The sequence below is a fragment of the Symphodus melops genome, assembly GCF_947650265.1.
Source record: "Symphodus melops genome assembly, chromosome: 18".
Classification (NCBI taxonomy): Eukaryota; Metazoa; Chordata; class Actinopteri; order Labriformes; family Labridae; genus Symphodus; species Symphodus melops.
Window position 1 is genome coordinate 19,877,863 of NC_136708.1, and position 16,299 is coordinate 19,894,161.

General features: G+C 40.9%; 1 protein-coding gene and 1 long non-coding RNA gene across 2 annotated transcripts; one reads left to right on the forward strand and one right to left on the reverse strand.

The window, feature by feature from the left end:
• Window positions 1-12,021: 12,021 nt before the first annotated feature.
• On the forward strand, window positions 12,022-14,014 carry LOC306839639. Its single transcript, XR_013781226.1, has 2 exons — window positions 12,022-13,302; window positions 13,346-14,014. It is a non-coding gene; the product is annotated as an uncharacterized lncRNA (long non-coding RNA).
• A 946-nt stretch (window positions 14,015-14,960) lies between these two features.
• Window positions 14,961-16,171, reverse strand: cdca5 (cell division cycle associated 5). Its single transcript, XM_079367385.1, has 2 exons — window positions 15,935-16,171; window positions 14,961-15,818 (listed from the first exon to the last, which is right to left on the reverse strand). The coding sequence occupies exons 1-2, from the start codon at window positions 16,157-16,159 to the stop codon at window positions 15,297-15,299; spliced, it is 747 nt and encodes a 248-aa protein (XP_079223511.1). The 5' UTR covers window positions 16,160-16,171; the 3' UTR covers window positions 14,961-15,296.
• Window positions 16,172-16,299: the final 128 nt, after the last annotated feature.

Here is a 16,299-nt window from a genome sequence, read left to right on the forward strand (position 1 = left end):
TCTGGAGCTGTTCTTGCTGCTGTACTTCAGCCTTTAGGCGTGTGACCTTTCAGCGAACAATTGCCTCTTTGTCAGCTGAACAAAGTTGGTTTGTATCGGCTCATCACACGGGGTTCAGGGAGTGTGTTTCTGAAGGGGGGGTGTGGTAGCCGTGTGAGGCTGAGGCGTCAATCTTTATGGGCATGGCTGCTGCCCTCGGGCTTCCTTCAAGATCATCTCACCTCTATCTATGTGCGTGTGCGTGTGTGTGTGTTCTCAGAGAGATACCAGCCGCGTTGCCACCCTGTAATCTCCATACAGAGTCGCGCTTGGGCCCCCCCGGGGAGCCTGTCAGTCGGCGCCCGGGGCAGCACGTTCTATCCGGCCGCGGTGAACAGACGCCGGTCCGGTCCGCGCGCAGGAGAGCCAAACCCCGGGGCCAGTTTGGGATAATCCCCGGCTCTAGCTGCCTCCCAACTAACTCCTCGTTTATTTCTCCAGCTTATCGTCTCTCCTGGACGCAGGCGTCGCACTGAAAGTCTGAGTCGATTTCCATATTGATCCCTTGTTCTCTGGCTGAAGGGTGGATGTTGGAGAGGCGTGAGAGCGCGCGGATAACATGTTTACACCGGAATACCGACTTGTTAGAGACACACGGGAAGCCACCTCGCAGAAAGGGGACAACAGAGAGGAACAAACGCGCCTTTGATGGTGATTTTGTAAACCACCGAGACGTGATTTCAGGCTGGTTAACGAGCTTATGAAAGCATCCAAACAAAGCGCATGAAACACGGAGATAAATGAGCTGCCTTCATCCACTTGAGGAGAGTGATGTACCAGATCAGTTCAGAAAAAACACATATTTTTAGATGATTTCCTGATTTTACTGATGTTACATGTACTGATGTTAACTGTCTGCCCTTATAGAGACAATACAAGTCAACATACAGGATTTCCTGCTGCTCTTAAAATGATATATTATGTCAAATAACTGTGACCCAGATAAGGGTTTCTATCTTTTTTTTTAAAAGGTCAAAGGTTAAACAGTACAATATAAAAGTAAGCTGCATCTCCACCAGGAACTATAAAGTGATTTCTAGACAAATCACTGATCTTGAGTTGGATAAAGACCATATAGCACAGAGAGTTTACAAGCCAACATTTGTTTTTTATGAATGACAGTTATAACTGATCAGCAAAGCAAATTATTACAGCGTACAATAACTTCCCTTTTACAAGCTGTACAAGCATTTTTAAGAGAGAGAGGAGGCCTATACCGATATCCATTTGATGTGAGAAGGGGATGTAAACTTTGTGGGATGCACTTTAAAAACCTCTTACTGTGATGGTATTGAATCCTTGTGTACTATAAAACAATAAGATACAGAGAGGATAGAAAAACAAGACACTTAACTACAGTAGTCTGTGTTAGATGTGTTTAATGCACGCTTCAGGGCGACAATGAGGGCCATGATTAAAAAAGGATTTCCGCTTTCCTTCTTTCTCTTGTTACAAATTTGACCATAGAAGCTGTTTTTTCCCCCATTGACTTAAAAGTAGCTTCTCTATGCAGGGTTTTCTTCCTGGATAATAATATCTCTCTGTAGTAAGTGTTTGATTTACATCATTTTGGAAATCTTAGGCTTTATTCCTGCATTTATTTTTATTTTTTTACAAATTCCCAAAACAATTCAACCTCCTTAAATGCACATGCACTTTGACACTTTGCTAATATGCCTTTAATCTAAGAGCTACAGAAACAAACCTGGTGACTGTATGGTTAATTATTTGTTTACATTTCTTTAACTGCAGAAACACAGGACAGATAAACACTGAAAAGCTGTGAAAAGCTGTATTTCCATTTGGATTGCCAGACCTTTGACAAAAACAAAACCATTCAATATAAAAGGTTTCATTCAACACAAGAAGATATGTTAATCCAGTAATCCAAGAAAATAAATATGTAGGGGTAGTATAGTGCAAGCTACAATGACAGCAAAACACATGTACTCAATCTAGAAAGTGAAAAATGTAACCTATCTAAGTGTTTCAGCATCTGTTTCTGCAAAATGTAAATCACTAGAAGACACACGGGCTTGTTGGTGAACTTGACAGTTGTCACTTTGTCCACTAGGGGGAGACACTCCATCACAGACACACAGGCCAGACCTCCTCCTGCTGTTGTGTCTCTGTTTCATCAGCAGGGGGCAGCAGTGTGCATACAAGTCGAGATACCTCTGTGTGTGTGTGTGTGTGTGTGTGTGTGTGTGTGTGTGTGTGTGTGTGTGTGTGTGTGTGTGTTTTTAGCTGTGGTGCACTTCACGAGGGACCACCTGGGATCCATGAAAGGATTCCCATTGGGAGATATTTTTTTCTCAACATGTTGAATGATATAATGCAGCGAAATCAGAGGGATCATAACATTATTAACATCAGAGGGAAGAACAAAAAAACTCAATTCAAATACAATAAGCTATACATTTTCCTCCTTTGACTTATTTGATTTGAGAAATATTCAGATTTTAGGAGGCAAGTGAGAGCGTGAGGAAACACCCATAAAATGAAAGAAGACGAGGATCTTTAAGTATAATATTTAGTTTAATAGTTCAATTATGTCCTGAAATTATACAGACATTTATGAAGAAAGAAAGGAAAAATTACTTGCAAAAAAAGTTTGACATTTTTGTGTCAATTTATTTGTTTTATACCATTCTGACTGTAATGGTTTGTCACCTCGACCCGTTCTTCCACCAAAAAAAAAGAATATTTAATCTCAATTGACTAAAATAAGGCTCATTGTATGGAGCGAGATAATGCATTGGAGGAAAAATAAATCAGAAGATCAATGATAAATCACATCATTTTGTTATGTATAAAACAGAATTTTAGTCTGCTGTCAAATGTGGATCTATACAGTTAAGTACTCCTCTCAGGTTTAGTTACAGTTACAGTGCTGCCTTGAGAGGTGGGTATAATTTTTCCCAAAATGTTTTTTGAAGTGGAAGATGATAAGCGGCCTCTGCTATAGACAGATTTTGACATTTAAACTGGCCAACAGACTTCAGGCTAAAACTAAACAGTGAAGCATTTTAGTGAACTATTCCTTTATTCCTAAACAGTGTTGGGGGTAAAGCATCACAAAACAATGCACCAGTCTACTCCATACATTACTTTCTGTATCAGTAGATCCATGGCACGCTCAGGTAATACGTTATGTAGTTACATTGTCAAATAAGCAGAATTACTTTAAGTTGCTCATGCTGAGTAATCACTGGGGATTATACTCTCCCTGCACTACACCACTGATCCTATCTATTATGTATACACCTTATATGTTGTTTTACCTTCAATACTTTGGAAATTTGTCGACGTTTAAACTCCTCATCGTCTGACCTCCACTGACACCTGACACGCTCACACACGAAGGGTTAACTTTATCCACTGTAGGAGTCAGTGGCTTGTTTTTTATTGACGATTTAGTATTAATCTCGTTGGCTAAATTAGCCAAAGTTAATTGTTGCGAGCTGTAATAATCTACTTTCACTCATTTAAACTTTCTTTTTACAACTGTCATTTACAATGTTAGGATACATTTATGACCGTTTCAGAGTAATTGTGTCAAAAAAAACAACAAAAGATTGGTTCGTACCCAAACTGGAGCTGATAGTATTTATAGGGTGAAACTAAATCAGCCAAATTCTTATAGTTGAAGTTAAAAATCCTTCTCTGCATTTGTTTTCTCTCACATTTCCTTCAAGGTAAAAACACACTCATGTAAAACAAACCAAAGGAACATGTCCTGGTTCATCCAATCCCTGTACTGGAACAAAATCCACCCATGATATTTTGTATTTTTTTGGTTGTGTGGAGCCTTTTAGTCATCCTAATATCAGATTTATCTTCCTGTCCACTCTGAGATACATCACTCGGTCCAGCTAAAAGTCCCTTCAGATTCAGATTCCTCAGGACAAACAATCCATGGTCTTGTATCTGGATGCCCTTGACATGAAAAAGTTTGGGAATCCCTGCTGCTGCCCCCTCCCTCCCCCAAACACAAACACATATACACCCTATCATCCTCCCTCTCTCTCTCTCTCTCTCTCTCTCTCTCTCCCTCTCTCTCTCTCCCCTTCCTCCCTCTGCCTGATGTAGTGTGACAGTGCGCTTGCCCGCAGCACTCTGCTGGCGTGGAAACAATCAGCTTTGACAGAAAGGGGGTGGTGGAGGGGAGGCAGAGGAGAGAGGGGAGGGATGAAGGGAGTTAGAGAGGGGTGAGGACGGGTGGAGAGGGAGGAGGAGAGGCTTGCGGGCCCGAGGCCTGAGTATGATGAACTGAATAGAAAGACCCGGCGTCAGAGGAGAAACAACAGAACAGATAGATAGATAGATAGATAGATAGATAGATAGATAGATAGATAGATAGATAGATAGATAGATAGATAGATAGATAGATAGATAGATAGATAGATAGATAGATAGATAGATAGATAGATAGATAGATAGATAGATAGATAGATAGAATTCACATTAAATTGTGTAATTGTTTAAGGTGATTAGGAGTTACATTTACTTTATATTATCAACACAAATCTCTAACACTATGTGCTTTCAGTCAGTTTAAAATTATTAGCATTTTACGTTTTTTTCAAAATTTATTTTTCACATTTTCTTTATACCACTTCTTAGCGTATAAACTACAGGTCACTGCTGTGTAAGTCTGTTTAATACAACCTGCCAATTTCACTGAAAGCCCCCCCCCCCCCCCCCCCCAAACAAAATAAAAAAAAAAAAAATAATCCCCTGACACGTCCCTGATGCTAAATTAAAAATACAAACAAGAAATGTTTAAAGTAAAACTTAAATAGCAAGGACAAAGTGACATTTTAAATTTCCCCAAAAGTCTAATAATTTAATGCCAAACTATTTATTACATTTGTTGGGTTATTTATCTCATTCCTGCAGAGTCCAATTATTGAGTTTAAATAAATTGCAGATGTCACTCATTGTGCTCTAAATTGGCGTAATGTGACTTGATTTGAAGCCGAAATTTAAAACCATGAAATCCAACCTAAACGCTGTTGAAATTTTAATTGACAAAACAGGTTAAATTCTGGGACAATTTTCATTTACTACATGAGTATGAACAACCTGTTGACTGAAACAGAGAGCGTTTAAATGACCTCAGTGTCAGTCACCCACTTGACTCTCTGGACTAATTCAGTTAAAGCAATCAGCTCCATTATGAGGTCCCCTTTAAGACGCAGCATCGTGTCTGCTTTTGATTCCAGGACTTGAAGCTTGAGTGTGTGTGTGTGTGTGTGTGTGTTTGACGAGGAGGAGGAGGGGGGTGTGTGTGGTGACGGTTCAGCTGCCTCGTCTGCTTTAACCAGCTAATAAATATGAAAACAGCAGGTTAAAACTTTTTTATTCGTCCCGTGCCTGAAAGGATTATCGCCTTCTATAGAGTCCCGTGAAAAATCCCCCAAACCTCATAAAGCCCGATGTTGTCCCATAAAACTGTGTTGGACAAAAGACGGAGAAAGGGAGCTTTTTCACGCATAAGGGGTTTTCTCAAGAGTGCATTGAGGGGGAGCCCCGGCCGGGACCCGCCCATAGATTATCTGGCTGTCGGTGAAAGCGGCAGGTGCGTGTGCCAGGCACGGGGGTCGCAGGGGTGGGGGGGGATGCAGGGGGACCCGGCAGTGACCATGCAGAATGCTATACGCAGCTGCTGGCAGGAATGTTTGCAGATTGTCACTTCCATTTAACTTGCTCTTTTTCTTCTTTCCTCTCTCCTCCCTCCCTCCTGATCTAAAGATGGAGAAGGGCTCCCCCCCCCCCCCCCCCACCCCACCCCCCTTTTTTTGTTTTCCCTCCCACGTCCAAGCTGCAGAGATACGGGGCTAAACGGTGACACCCTGTCCACAAAAGCAGCGAACCTCGCAGGTCACACCCGCCTCTGCGCCGTGAAATTGTGGATTAAACTGATAAGCAGCCAAAACGATACAGATCCCACATTTTTCGAGGGACTTTTTCGGGGCTAAATGAATGCAGAGTAACTCATAAGGCAGGGTTAACACACTCTTTAATTCCGTCTCACTTCGGTCCCCAGAGGCTTCTTTCATACAGGTTATTGGATTTCAGGTTTTTCTCGGCGCACACATCAACATATGGCGCTCTGTAGACGAAGAAGAAGCTGTTTAATAATGCAGCTCATGAATTTATCTCTGCAACTTTGCCAAAAATTAATCAAATAACACAAAGAATGCAAATTGTGTGCCACTTTAATTCACAAACTAATCTTTTGTCATCATGTGGCCTATAAGAGCATCACCTCTTATCTTAATTTTCATGCATTCAGTCTCTGTGTTTTTATCAGAGCTGGTTAATCAGAGAAGATCCCCCATGTTGACCCACGTACAGGCTGCTGCCTGGAAATGGCCTCTTTGCACCGTACCTTGGTGTCTAATCTCTGCAGTCCAAACTGTGTCCGCTTCTAAACTGTGGCCCGGGGCGATGTGTGGGACCGCAACATAATCCCCCCTCAAAACTCCAAAGTCCCCGTTATTCCAATGGGGTTTGGCGAAAGTGCTACACGTCTACGCAGCTCGCATCTTCTCACAAAAAGGGATTAATGTCCCCACCACTATGAATAATGGGAATGAATACCAAGCAGCCGTCTGTTCATCCCACACGTTTGAATAAAGGAAAGAGTGTCCTTTCACCTCACACTGAACTGTTTGAGAAGTGTGTTCAGTTTCCATCTCCTGCGTTATGCCAAAGTACCGCCACAGAATTCATCCCTTAATTAATGTCAAAGTTAACAACTTCTTTTTTTTATTATTATTAATTGTTGTTTTTGTATGCAGAGAAGGCCACAAAATATCAGATTTCTACAATATTAGTCAACAACACAGAGGCCATGAACTCCAAGAATTAAAGTTCATCTTGTTTATTTTTGGGGGGTTTAGTGTTACAATAGATAATAAATCAGTCTACAGCTGCCCAAAAGGAACATAAAATGTATCCACTGTACATCATTTAAAAATTTAGATCATTCTTAGTCATGCCAAATGGGATATTTTGCTTTTAGGAGAAATAATTGATTGTCAATGTGACGAAATCCCATGAAACAAAGGCAAAAAGTCCAGGATGTAAGTGCTAACAAAAGTCCCCCCTGTATTTAGCTAAAGTGTCTCCAATGGGTCACAAACTTCGTATTTCTCGTCCTCTATACTCACTTCCTTCCAACACACGTTGACTGGATTAGAAACTGTACTCACAGCTGCCAGAATGGACAACGTGGCTGGAAACGAGAATGTGAAAATGAAATATGAAACAGTGGTGTGATAAACTGGTAGATAATCATCTTTTCATTAAACTTTCATCCCCAGTGACTTAAATATTCAAGAGCCCAATTACAGAGCTTGTATCTCTCCCTCTCTCTCATATTCTCCCTTTTCTTAACAAGAGCAGTCAGAGGAGGGGAGAAGGAGAGGGAGAGAGGGCTGAGTTGCTTAAGGGTTGAGTGAGAGCATCATTATGGAGTGATCACGGGTTGGAGGGGGAAGGAGATGACCTGTTGTCTCCTCTCATTGACCGTATTCACATGGCCACCATTTTCCTCTTCCATAATGCACAGGGTAGGAACCTTGCATGCAGTCATAACGTTATAGCCTCCTGCTGTGTTCAAGGCTACATGCCGTACAGACTCAGAAAAATACAATTTGACCGTTTCAACATTGATAAGCAATCGAAGAGACAATAATGGTAACAACAGCTAACATGCCGTATAGTTCAGTATGAAGTTTTCTTGGTAGGCTTGTGTTATGAACAAATAGCATTGCTATCACGTAATATATTCTCTTTAAAGCATCATCTAGCAGTCGCTGTTGATTTGTCTGCATCGTTCTTTTTACATCACGTCTTACCTCCGAGGTGCATGTGTGAACCATAGACTGTAAAAATAAGGGTTAGGTTAGGTGTGAACGAACAGATCAGGAGACTTTCAGGGACAGTCTTTCTAAAAAATTCTCTAGTAATTTGTCAGGAGTGCATACTGATTGCACAAACGGCTTTAGTGGCTGAAATTTAGCCTAATAACTCACAATAGTGTTATGTACAAAATAATTTGCATTGATTTTGATTTTATATTTAATAAACTATTTGACAACCGCTAATATTAGCATCCAGCCTAAGGCACATCTGACATACAGTATCTAATGTCAGCATGAGCTAAGAAGTTTCTGGCAGATCATATTACTGTTTGTTGGTTTAACATCATAGAAAACATTTAAGCTTTAAATTCCTGGCGAATATGTTTTCGCTAGGTTGTAAGCTGTTGTGTAATGGGTTGTGAAATATGCTGTTTTAACTTTGAATTAGGCCTGACACCCTTTCAGATATTCACTATACATGATGTTTTCTGTTGATCATTAATTTAGAAGTAGTGAGTGGATAATTGATCGTCAGACACTCTACATTTACTCAACTTACTCTTGAATGCAATGACACAACACTGTAAAATTAGTTAGAGCAGCCTGAAAATGTTCTGCTCTTGAATATGGTAAAGGGAGGACAGGGAGAGGCAGGCCTGCAAATGGTGGGATAAGAAGGGGAGGAAGAGGAGGCTGAGAGACGTGTGCAGGATGGAGGGATGATGGGAGACAGAAAAAACCCAGAGTAGACAAGCAGAGAGAGAGAGGAGTATAGATTTTCCAGGCAGATTGTGGAAAGATCTGTGCATCCTGATGAGTGCCACAAACAGGGCACATGACTCTCTCTTGTCTGCCTGTTTTTGTGTGTGTAGTGTGTGTATAAAAGTGTGTGTGTGTCAGTGTATTAGCAGTCAGAGCACTGAAGCCCACGGGCGATTCCTGTGTGTGCTTGCGATAAAGGGAAAAAAGGGAGGAAGTATAACAGGGGTGTAGAGAAGAGGAGGGAGGTGGGGGTGAGAGAAGAGATGAGGAAGTTGGTTTGGGAGGCGGGGGAGGTTTTTTTTTTTGGAGGGGGGGGGGTGTATGTAGAAAGAGAGAGAGAGAAAAAAGAGAGAGAGGAATGAGCATCCAGCAGAGCAGGGAGCTTCCTCTGTGCTGTCAAAGCCTCTGGATCATGTCCCCATTGGTCTTTTTCTCTTTCACACACACACATGTTCCCTCACCCAATTGCTCTCTTCTCCCCTCAAACCAACCCTCCCCTCTCCTCCCCCATTCCTCCCCTCCCTCCCTCTCATGAAAAGAGTGTCTTGGCAGGGTAATTAAGAATGGCCTCTAAACACAGGAGTATGGCAGGAACGCTCCAGATGAAAGTAAATGATTAAAATAATTACAGGCTGAGAGCTGACGAGCCGGAGTGTGGGGTGGCCGCCGGACATTTGTCGGTAATTAGATAATTAATCTGAATGCAAATGATGAGCCCTAACGAAGCAGTCAAGCTGAACCAGCGACAACTGCCGTGAGTGAAATGTGGGAGGGTGAGGAGGGATGGGAGGGGGGGAGAAAAGAGAGTAAAAAGAAGAGGGGAGAAAAGAAAAACACATGAATATTAGTGTAAAACATCCAACCTAACCCAAAAAAAAAAAAATCAGCATGAACAGATGCAAAAAAGCAAAAAGCAAGCACTCGGAGACACAGCAGCATCTGAGAAAAACATATTTCTTCTTCACTTTGTTTATAACTTTTTGTCAAAGTGACAAGCAGACATGACTATCTTGTTAAAAATATACAAAAAGCTAACTTGTTGGGGTGGGTGATAACTGTTAGCAAAGAAGGGGCTGTAAGGTAATATCACTGGTAGCATCCAATACTAAAAAAAAAAGCAGGCTAAGAAATGAAATGCTGGAAAAAGCAAACTCAGCTAATTTGGACATTTCTACTTTCCGCATGTGTGACAGCTAAAGCTGGAAAGTGGTTGAAGGCACGCTGTTGGTAGCTAACAAGGTAGCATCCCTAATGTGTTGGAAAATCCCTCCAGATTTATTTTGGTCATGAATCGAGAAGACTCTGTCCAACACTCTCCACCAAAATTACAAGAAGATATAAAGACTTTGTAAAAACTACTAAAAAGTTAAGTCACCTTGTGCTCTGGTACAAAAAAAGAAGAAGCTAAGCTTAGCTAAGAAGTGGCTAACAGGTAGTATAACTGTTTGGTAGTGTTAGGCCTACACAAAACAAGAAAACACTTCCAAGTAACAATTTATTTGCCAAGAAAATATCTAGCTAACATACTTCAGAGATAACATAATGCTAACTAAGGTTTGATATAAGAACTGATTAAAAACCACTAATGAGAAAATCTCTTGCTAATGTAATAAGCTAAAATAATGTTAGCCAGTGAGCGGTTGGATGTTAGCTTATGGTGGGCCTTTGCGTTGTTTCACTTGAATATGGCTTGATGTCTTCCTGTAATTTCGCTATCTGTTTCTTGAAGTTGTTCATCATTAGTATTTAAATGAAAAAAAAGGATTGTTTTCAAGTCTTCTATTGTGCAATAAACATTACAACAGCATGAACATACTCAAAAGCAGAGACAACAGCAGCTTAAAAAAAATCTTCCTGCTTCACTCTGTCTGTAACTTTCAGCCAAACTAACAGCAGACTATAATATACCTTGTTAAAAATATACAAAAGCCAAGCTGTCATGTGTTGTCACTCTGCTAGAAAAAAAAGTCTCCTCTCCCAGGGAGCTGAAATGCCAAATGAAGGGTATGAACATGAAATGGCACCTGAGGAGGAAAGCAGAGCGTGCTTTGCAAACCCGAAAATGCGTGAGCAAACTGTGGATTTACTCACTTGCTGCAACACACCAAACACCCAAACACACTCATTATCTCGCCTCTCTTCCTCCTTCCACGCTCACACAAATACTATCAGCAATGGGGGTACGTGCTCTCAGCAGATGTAAATAACAGACTTCAGAGCTTTTGAAGACGAGGCTGGCATAACAGGTGAAGAAATGCTTGTCGGCATCTTGTGCATCACTTCTTTAACTTTGTAATAGAGATCTCGGAGGTTTATTTTTCATGATTCCACTTTAAATTATTGTTCTGTAAAAGCTGTAAATGTGGTGTCTGCATTTTAATTGGGCATGACGACAGCCATCGTAATAAGGTCTTACACTTAAAACCAAAAGTATACTGTATCCAGCCCTGTTTTAGTGTCTTATAGGTTGACAGCCTTTTTACCAAATCTTGTAGCACGAGATGTTCAAAAAATATGTTACAAAAACTCTACTCTTGGTGTTCTCTTTGCTCATCTTCAAACCAATGAGTAACTGAGTTGTTTAAAGAACAAATTAATCATGAAAAACCATCAGCAGTTGGACCTCTTAGTGGCAGTTTAGCCGAAGATGGTACATGGCTAATGCTCAACGATTTTACAAGCGAAGACAGATGACCTGTTTAAAGTAGACACCACATTGTTGGTGTGAGGCCGACATGATGCTTCAAATCAGCTTCTAATGCTCCTCGCAGGATTGAAAACTGTTATGTTTGTGCTCTCTTGGAAGCTCAGTTGATGTGGAGTATCTTCTTCAATATTGTTGGACAGGTTAGACAAATATATATTATATTATAATATATTACATTCTAAAAAAGGGGCTGATTGACATCCTAGATTTCACATTAGACAATCACTGGGACATACACTATCTGTTTTTGGGAATACAATATATTACACACAAGCACAAAAGACTACATTCAAATGAAAGTTACACCTGCCTGAGGATTTGGGATGGCTGCTCCAAATCTGTTAAAGTTTACCTGTTGACAAGTAAAACTGCTGAATCCATTACTGCTTAAGACACACCTCTTTGAGTTGGCTATTAAATCAGGTTAAGCTTGAAATGTTGACATTTTTCTATGCTCTTATTTTTACATGTTTGTTATGTTATATACTGTAAATTGTATTCACATTATTGTTGTATATTGTGTTTTAAACTCATACAGCTCTTTGGCCAACTGAGGTTGTTTAAAATATGCAATATAAATGTTGGTTTTGGCTTGACTATTCAACGTTAAAAGTTCGGTGTTGTTTTTCAGTGTAGTTTGGACGTGGATGTCTAACAAGGTATAAATGCAACCATACACTGTTATTTAGGTCATATGATTTGGGTAAAAAGCAGAACAAATCCCTTTAACGCTTAAGGACAAATAAGCCCTGTTCTGCTAAAAGATAATACCTTTTGAGGTGTGTTGTGTTATTATTTTATTTTTATGAGGCTTTTTATTTCCTTGTTGTAGAGACAGGACATTGAATAGAACTGGAAGCTGGGGAAAGAGAGTCTCGAATCACATGCGGGCATGAGAACCTGTGCTGTCCGTTTCGATGGTTACAGCCTCTGTATAATAAAATAATGTATTTCAATAATGTATATGATGAAATGTGTTTCTAATAATTTAGTTGTACCTCAAGGCCACCGGTGCCCTGTACTGATTTTGCATTTTTTAAACTGATAATAGATAGTGGGCTGAGATGTGTTTACTGTGAAGTCCTTAATGGATGAGTCACACAATTAGCATGTTATAAAAGGACTGTGACCTCTTGTACCCCATGTTAATTAATTATTCCAATCTTTATTTAGCTAGTCACATGTTCATATTCAATACCATCTGCAGCCTAAATAATCTAGGCTCCATACAGTTAAGACAATCGGCAGCGCCGTGAAGAAGCAGGCATGGGGATTAATAACAGTCCTCCTCTTGTTAGTACAAATTATGCAACATATCCACTTACACCTTTAAGAGGCTCTAGAGGGAAACATTTTACCTGTCCGGCATTCTCATTAAATCGAGACATATCGCCCACTCGCCGAGCCTCATCAGTCACTGGAGACGAAAGCTGTTTACAGGAATGTGTTGTTCACCATCAAGTTAGGCTACGACCTTATTAAACACAGTGCATGTTCAAATTATCAGCATGTCATCATACCCTCAAATCAGCTGTACGCATCCACTCCTCTTACAGCTCAGAGTACTTTTAGTCTAGGATAGGAGGTTTTAACTGCTTCTGAGCCATTTGTAATAAAGGAGGACTTGGATTTATATTTGAAAGACACAATACCCTTTAACGAGCTCAGCCTCCGCAAGTCCGCAATGGATGTGGCTCAGCTGAGAATCTGCAGTCAAAACTGTCCTTGACTCATTTTTACACAGTCAATTAAACCAATTTAAACAACTGCCATTAAAAAAATTGGACAAAATCTACAATGTTTTGGGGGGCAGAATCAAGGACGTCTGTAAAATGTGACTGTATCATCCTGAAAGAACGGCTAAGTCTGCTAGCAGTTCTGATTTTTCACAGGACTAATATGTAACTCTGACAGGTCGTATTTAAAATGTGTACTAAAGTCAGAAGTCAAAGCATTCAAGAGAGTCATGGATCACGTAGGTTGCTTTTTGCCGGACACTGAAGCTTCAGTGTTTAGCCAGCTCTGCATCGATCTAGAAACCTTTCTGCCTTCAAACCTCTTTATATTTTTGGTCACTTTTTTTTGCCCTTTCTTTAATGACTGATGACTTGGTATGGTGGTGTCATCATTTGATTTAGTAAATATGTTACATATTGGTCCTTTGAATTGGTTGCATATTTATTTACATTTGCAGCATGTAAACATCCAATCAGTCTTGATATGTGCTGTAGTTATAGTCTTATTCTGAAATATGAAAATATTCTGAACATCCAAAAAAGAGAAATTCCACTTTTGCTCAATCTATTCCCTCAAAGACATATTTTGTCAAGTTCACAACAATAATAGAGACGGAGAAAGTAAAAAAAAAAAAAAAAAGTTAAGCTGGAATCATTTAATTTTCTCAATATAAGAAGAAATGTTCAAATGTGTAAAAGAATGATCCAAATAGTTGACAATGAATTTAACAGCTAATCCATTAATTGTTGTATCTCTACTCAGATCTTACTAATAATGCAAAAGTTCAAAGCTTTCTAACTGCAGCTTCAATACAACCCAGCTTTCAATGTCAGATGTTTGGCCTCTCAGCTTGAAACATGTCCACCAACTTAGTTTAAAAGAAAAAAAAGTATTAAATCAAGAAAAAAATAATATTAGGCTGTTTTTGTCAAAACAGATCAAGAGGCATCAGACATGTATAGAAACATACCGTAAATTCCGGACTATAAGCCGCTACTTTTTTCTCACACTTCGAGCACTGCGGCTTCTACTCCGGTGCGGCTAATGCATGGATTTTTTATGGGGGACAATGAGCTTCTGCCGCAAAAACATTTGACTTCGTCACGTCGGATCTTAATATCAGTCATTGTGCGCTTCATGCACGCACCCTCATGATGGAAAACACACGGATAAATACATATGATGTAGCTTTCAAGTTAAAGGCGATCGACCTGGCTGTCAAAGAAGCTAACAGAGCTGCTGCACGTTAAGATGACACTGACAGCGACAACAGAGACTGAGGAAGTGAGTAATGAAGTCATTCTGAGGCAGTGAATGGATGGACTTTTTCTTGTGAAATATATTACGGTCATCTTTTTCATCAGCCGTGTTACAGACACCGTCGGCTAGGCTTCGTATTGTAACGGTTCATGTTGTAAAGTCAGTAGTTGATAATGTGTTCATAATTCCGATTATGTGGAGAGTCAGTGAATGCACCAGCGAGAACGTGTTGAGTGGCTGTATGAGAGAACGCTGGGGGAGAGAGTTGGATTGTTACGGCAAGTTATGTGTTGCTCTCTGCTGTAAACGGCGTGGTCACGGCCGACAGTGATCGGGTTATTAAAAGTTATTATTTGAACGCTCTCGTCGTCCTTTAACGTCCGTACGGACGCTACAGTATTTGCGGATGTTACCGGTAGCCTACGTCTGTGTAAATAGCTCTTGTTATAGCGTGGACACCTGCGGCTTATAATCAAGTGCGGCTTATATATGTACAAATACATTTATTTACTTATTTTTAGCCGGTGCGGCTTATATCCAGGTGCGCTCAATAGTACGGAATTTACGGTACTTCATAATTATTCACATACCAAAAGAAGACGCTTTACTTGTTTAACCACTCATCAACAACACTCACATGGACTTCGCCACGATGTCATCCCAAAGTGACTAAAACATCCACATTAAGAGCCTTCAAAGAAAAACAACAAATAAATCTCAGAAGAATACTAAAGGTTGAATTTGTACAGCCTGAAACTACAGCGACTTAAAAACTTGATTTTGTTTGAGTATGACTCCAACAGATAAGTGTTATCCTCCCAGAGTCTGTGTGTTTTCAGCATGTCAGAGAAATAAAAAAAACAACAATAACATGCTTTAAAAAGTCATTTGGAGTCTTTTGGTGAGGAACATTTCTACTCCACGAACAACTCAAACACCTCTGCCTCATCAAACTCTGCGTTCATCTTGGCAGCCAGTTCGTCCATCTCCGAGCTGCCTATCTGCTGGACCTTCCTCCTCCTCCTCTTCTCCTTCACCACAGCTACTCCTGGGATGTTTGTGTCCACCTGGGGTGTGCAGTTATCCGCCTCGATTAGCGTTGTGAAAGAGTTCAGGCCGGATAAGGATGCCGAGACCTCCAGACACGGTTTGGATCGCCGGCCCACCTCTGGGGTGTTCAGCTTCTCAAAGCCGAACATGTCGACCCTGGAGCCGGGGCTGCTGAAGGAGCTGTCGCTGAGCCTGCTGTAGGACCTGCGCACTTTCTGCGACCACACCGCGTCCACTGGATCTGCTGCTGCTGGCGGAGGAGAAGGACAAGGAGGACAAGACACAGGAGGTGTTGAAGATGGGAGGATTGGTGAAGGCATAGCAGCCGTCTTCTTCTTCATCTTGGCCGAGGAGGAGGAGGAGCCCCTTACATCTGGGGTGGAGACCTTATAGATAAGGCAAGGCAAGTTTATTTATATAACACATTTCTTCAACAACAACAACAACAAGGCAAGTCAAAGTGCTTTACACAATACATCAAGAAATATTAAAATAGAAAGACCTTAGGCTTCTTCTGCTGGATGCCTCCTGAGTCGGACCGTCTCGGCGTGTTCTCCTTGTTATTCTCCGACGGTGCGACTGTTTTCCTGGGTGCTATTTTCCTCACAGTGATGGAGCGTTTCACCAGCGCCATTTTGTCGTCACTTTGAACATTATTAGCTCGAGGAGAACTTAACCGCGGTGACCTTCTCCGCTGCGAGCCGTTACTATAGTTACGCGCTGACATTTTGACTTCAGCCTCCCTGTCGTCCACACTGACCTTGTTTTTGTGAAATAGTTGATTCTGTTTGATTTTCTTTGCAAATGTCGGAGAAGTAGTTGAACACGGAGTGCCACAACCACTGCAGTCCGCTCAAATTGCCCGCC

Bases quoted from the DNA above. Each gene is read 5' to 3' on its own strand.
- cdca5 (XM_079367385.1), bottom strand. From the start codon at position 16,159: ATGTCAGCGCGTAACTATAGTAACGGCTCGCAGCGGAGAAGGTCACCG. The intron at 15,819-15,934 runs GTCTTTCTATTT...CTTATCTATAAG, and splicing joins TCCAGCAGAAGAAGCCTAAG to GTCTCCACCCCAGATGTAAG.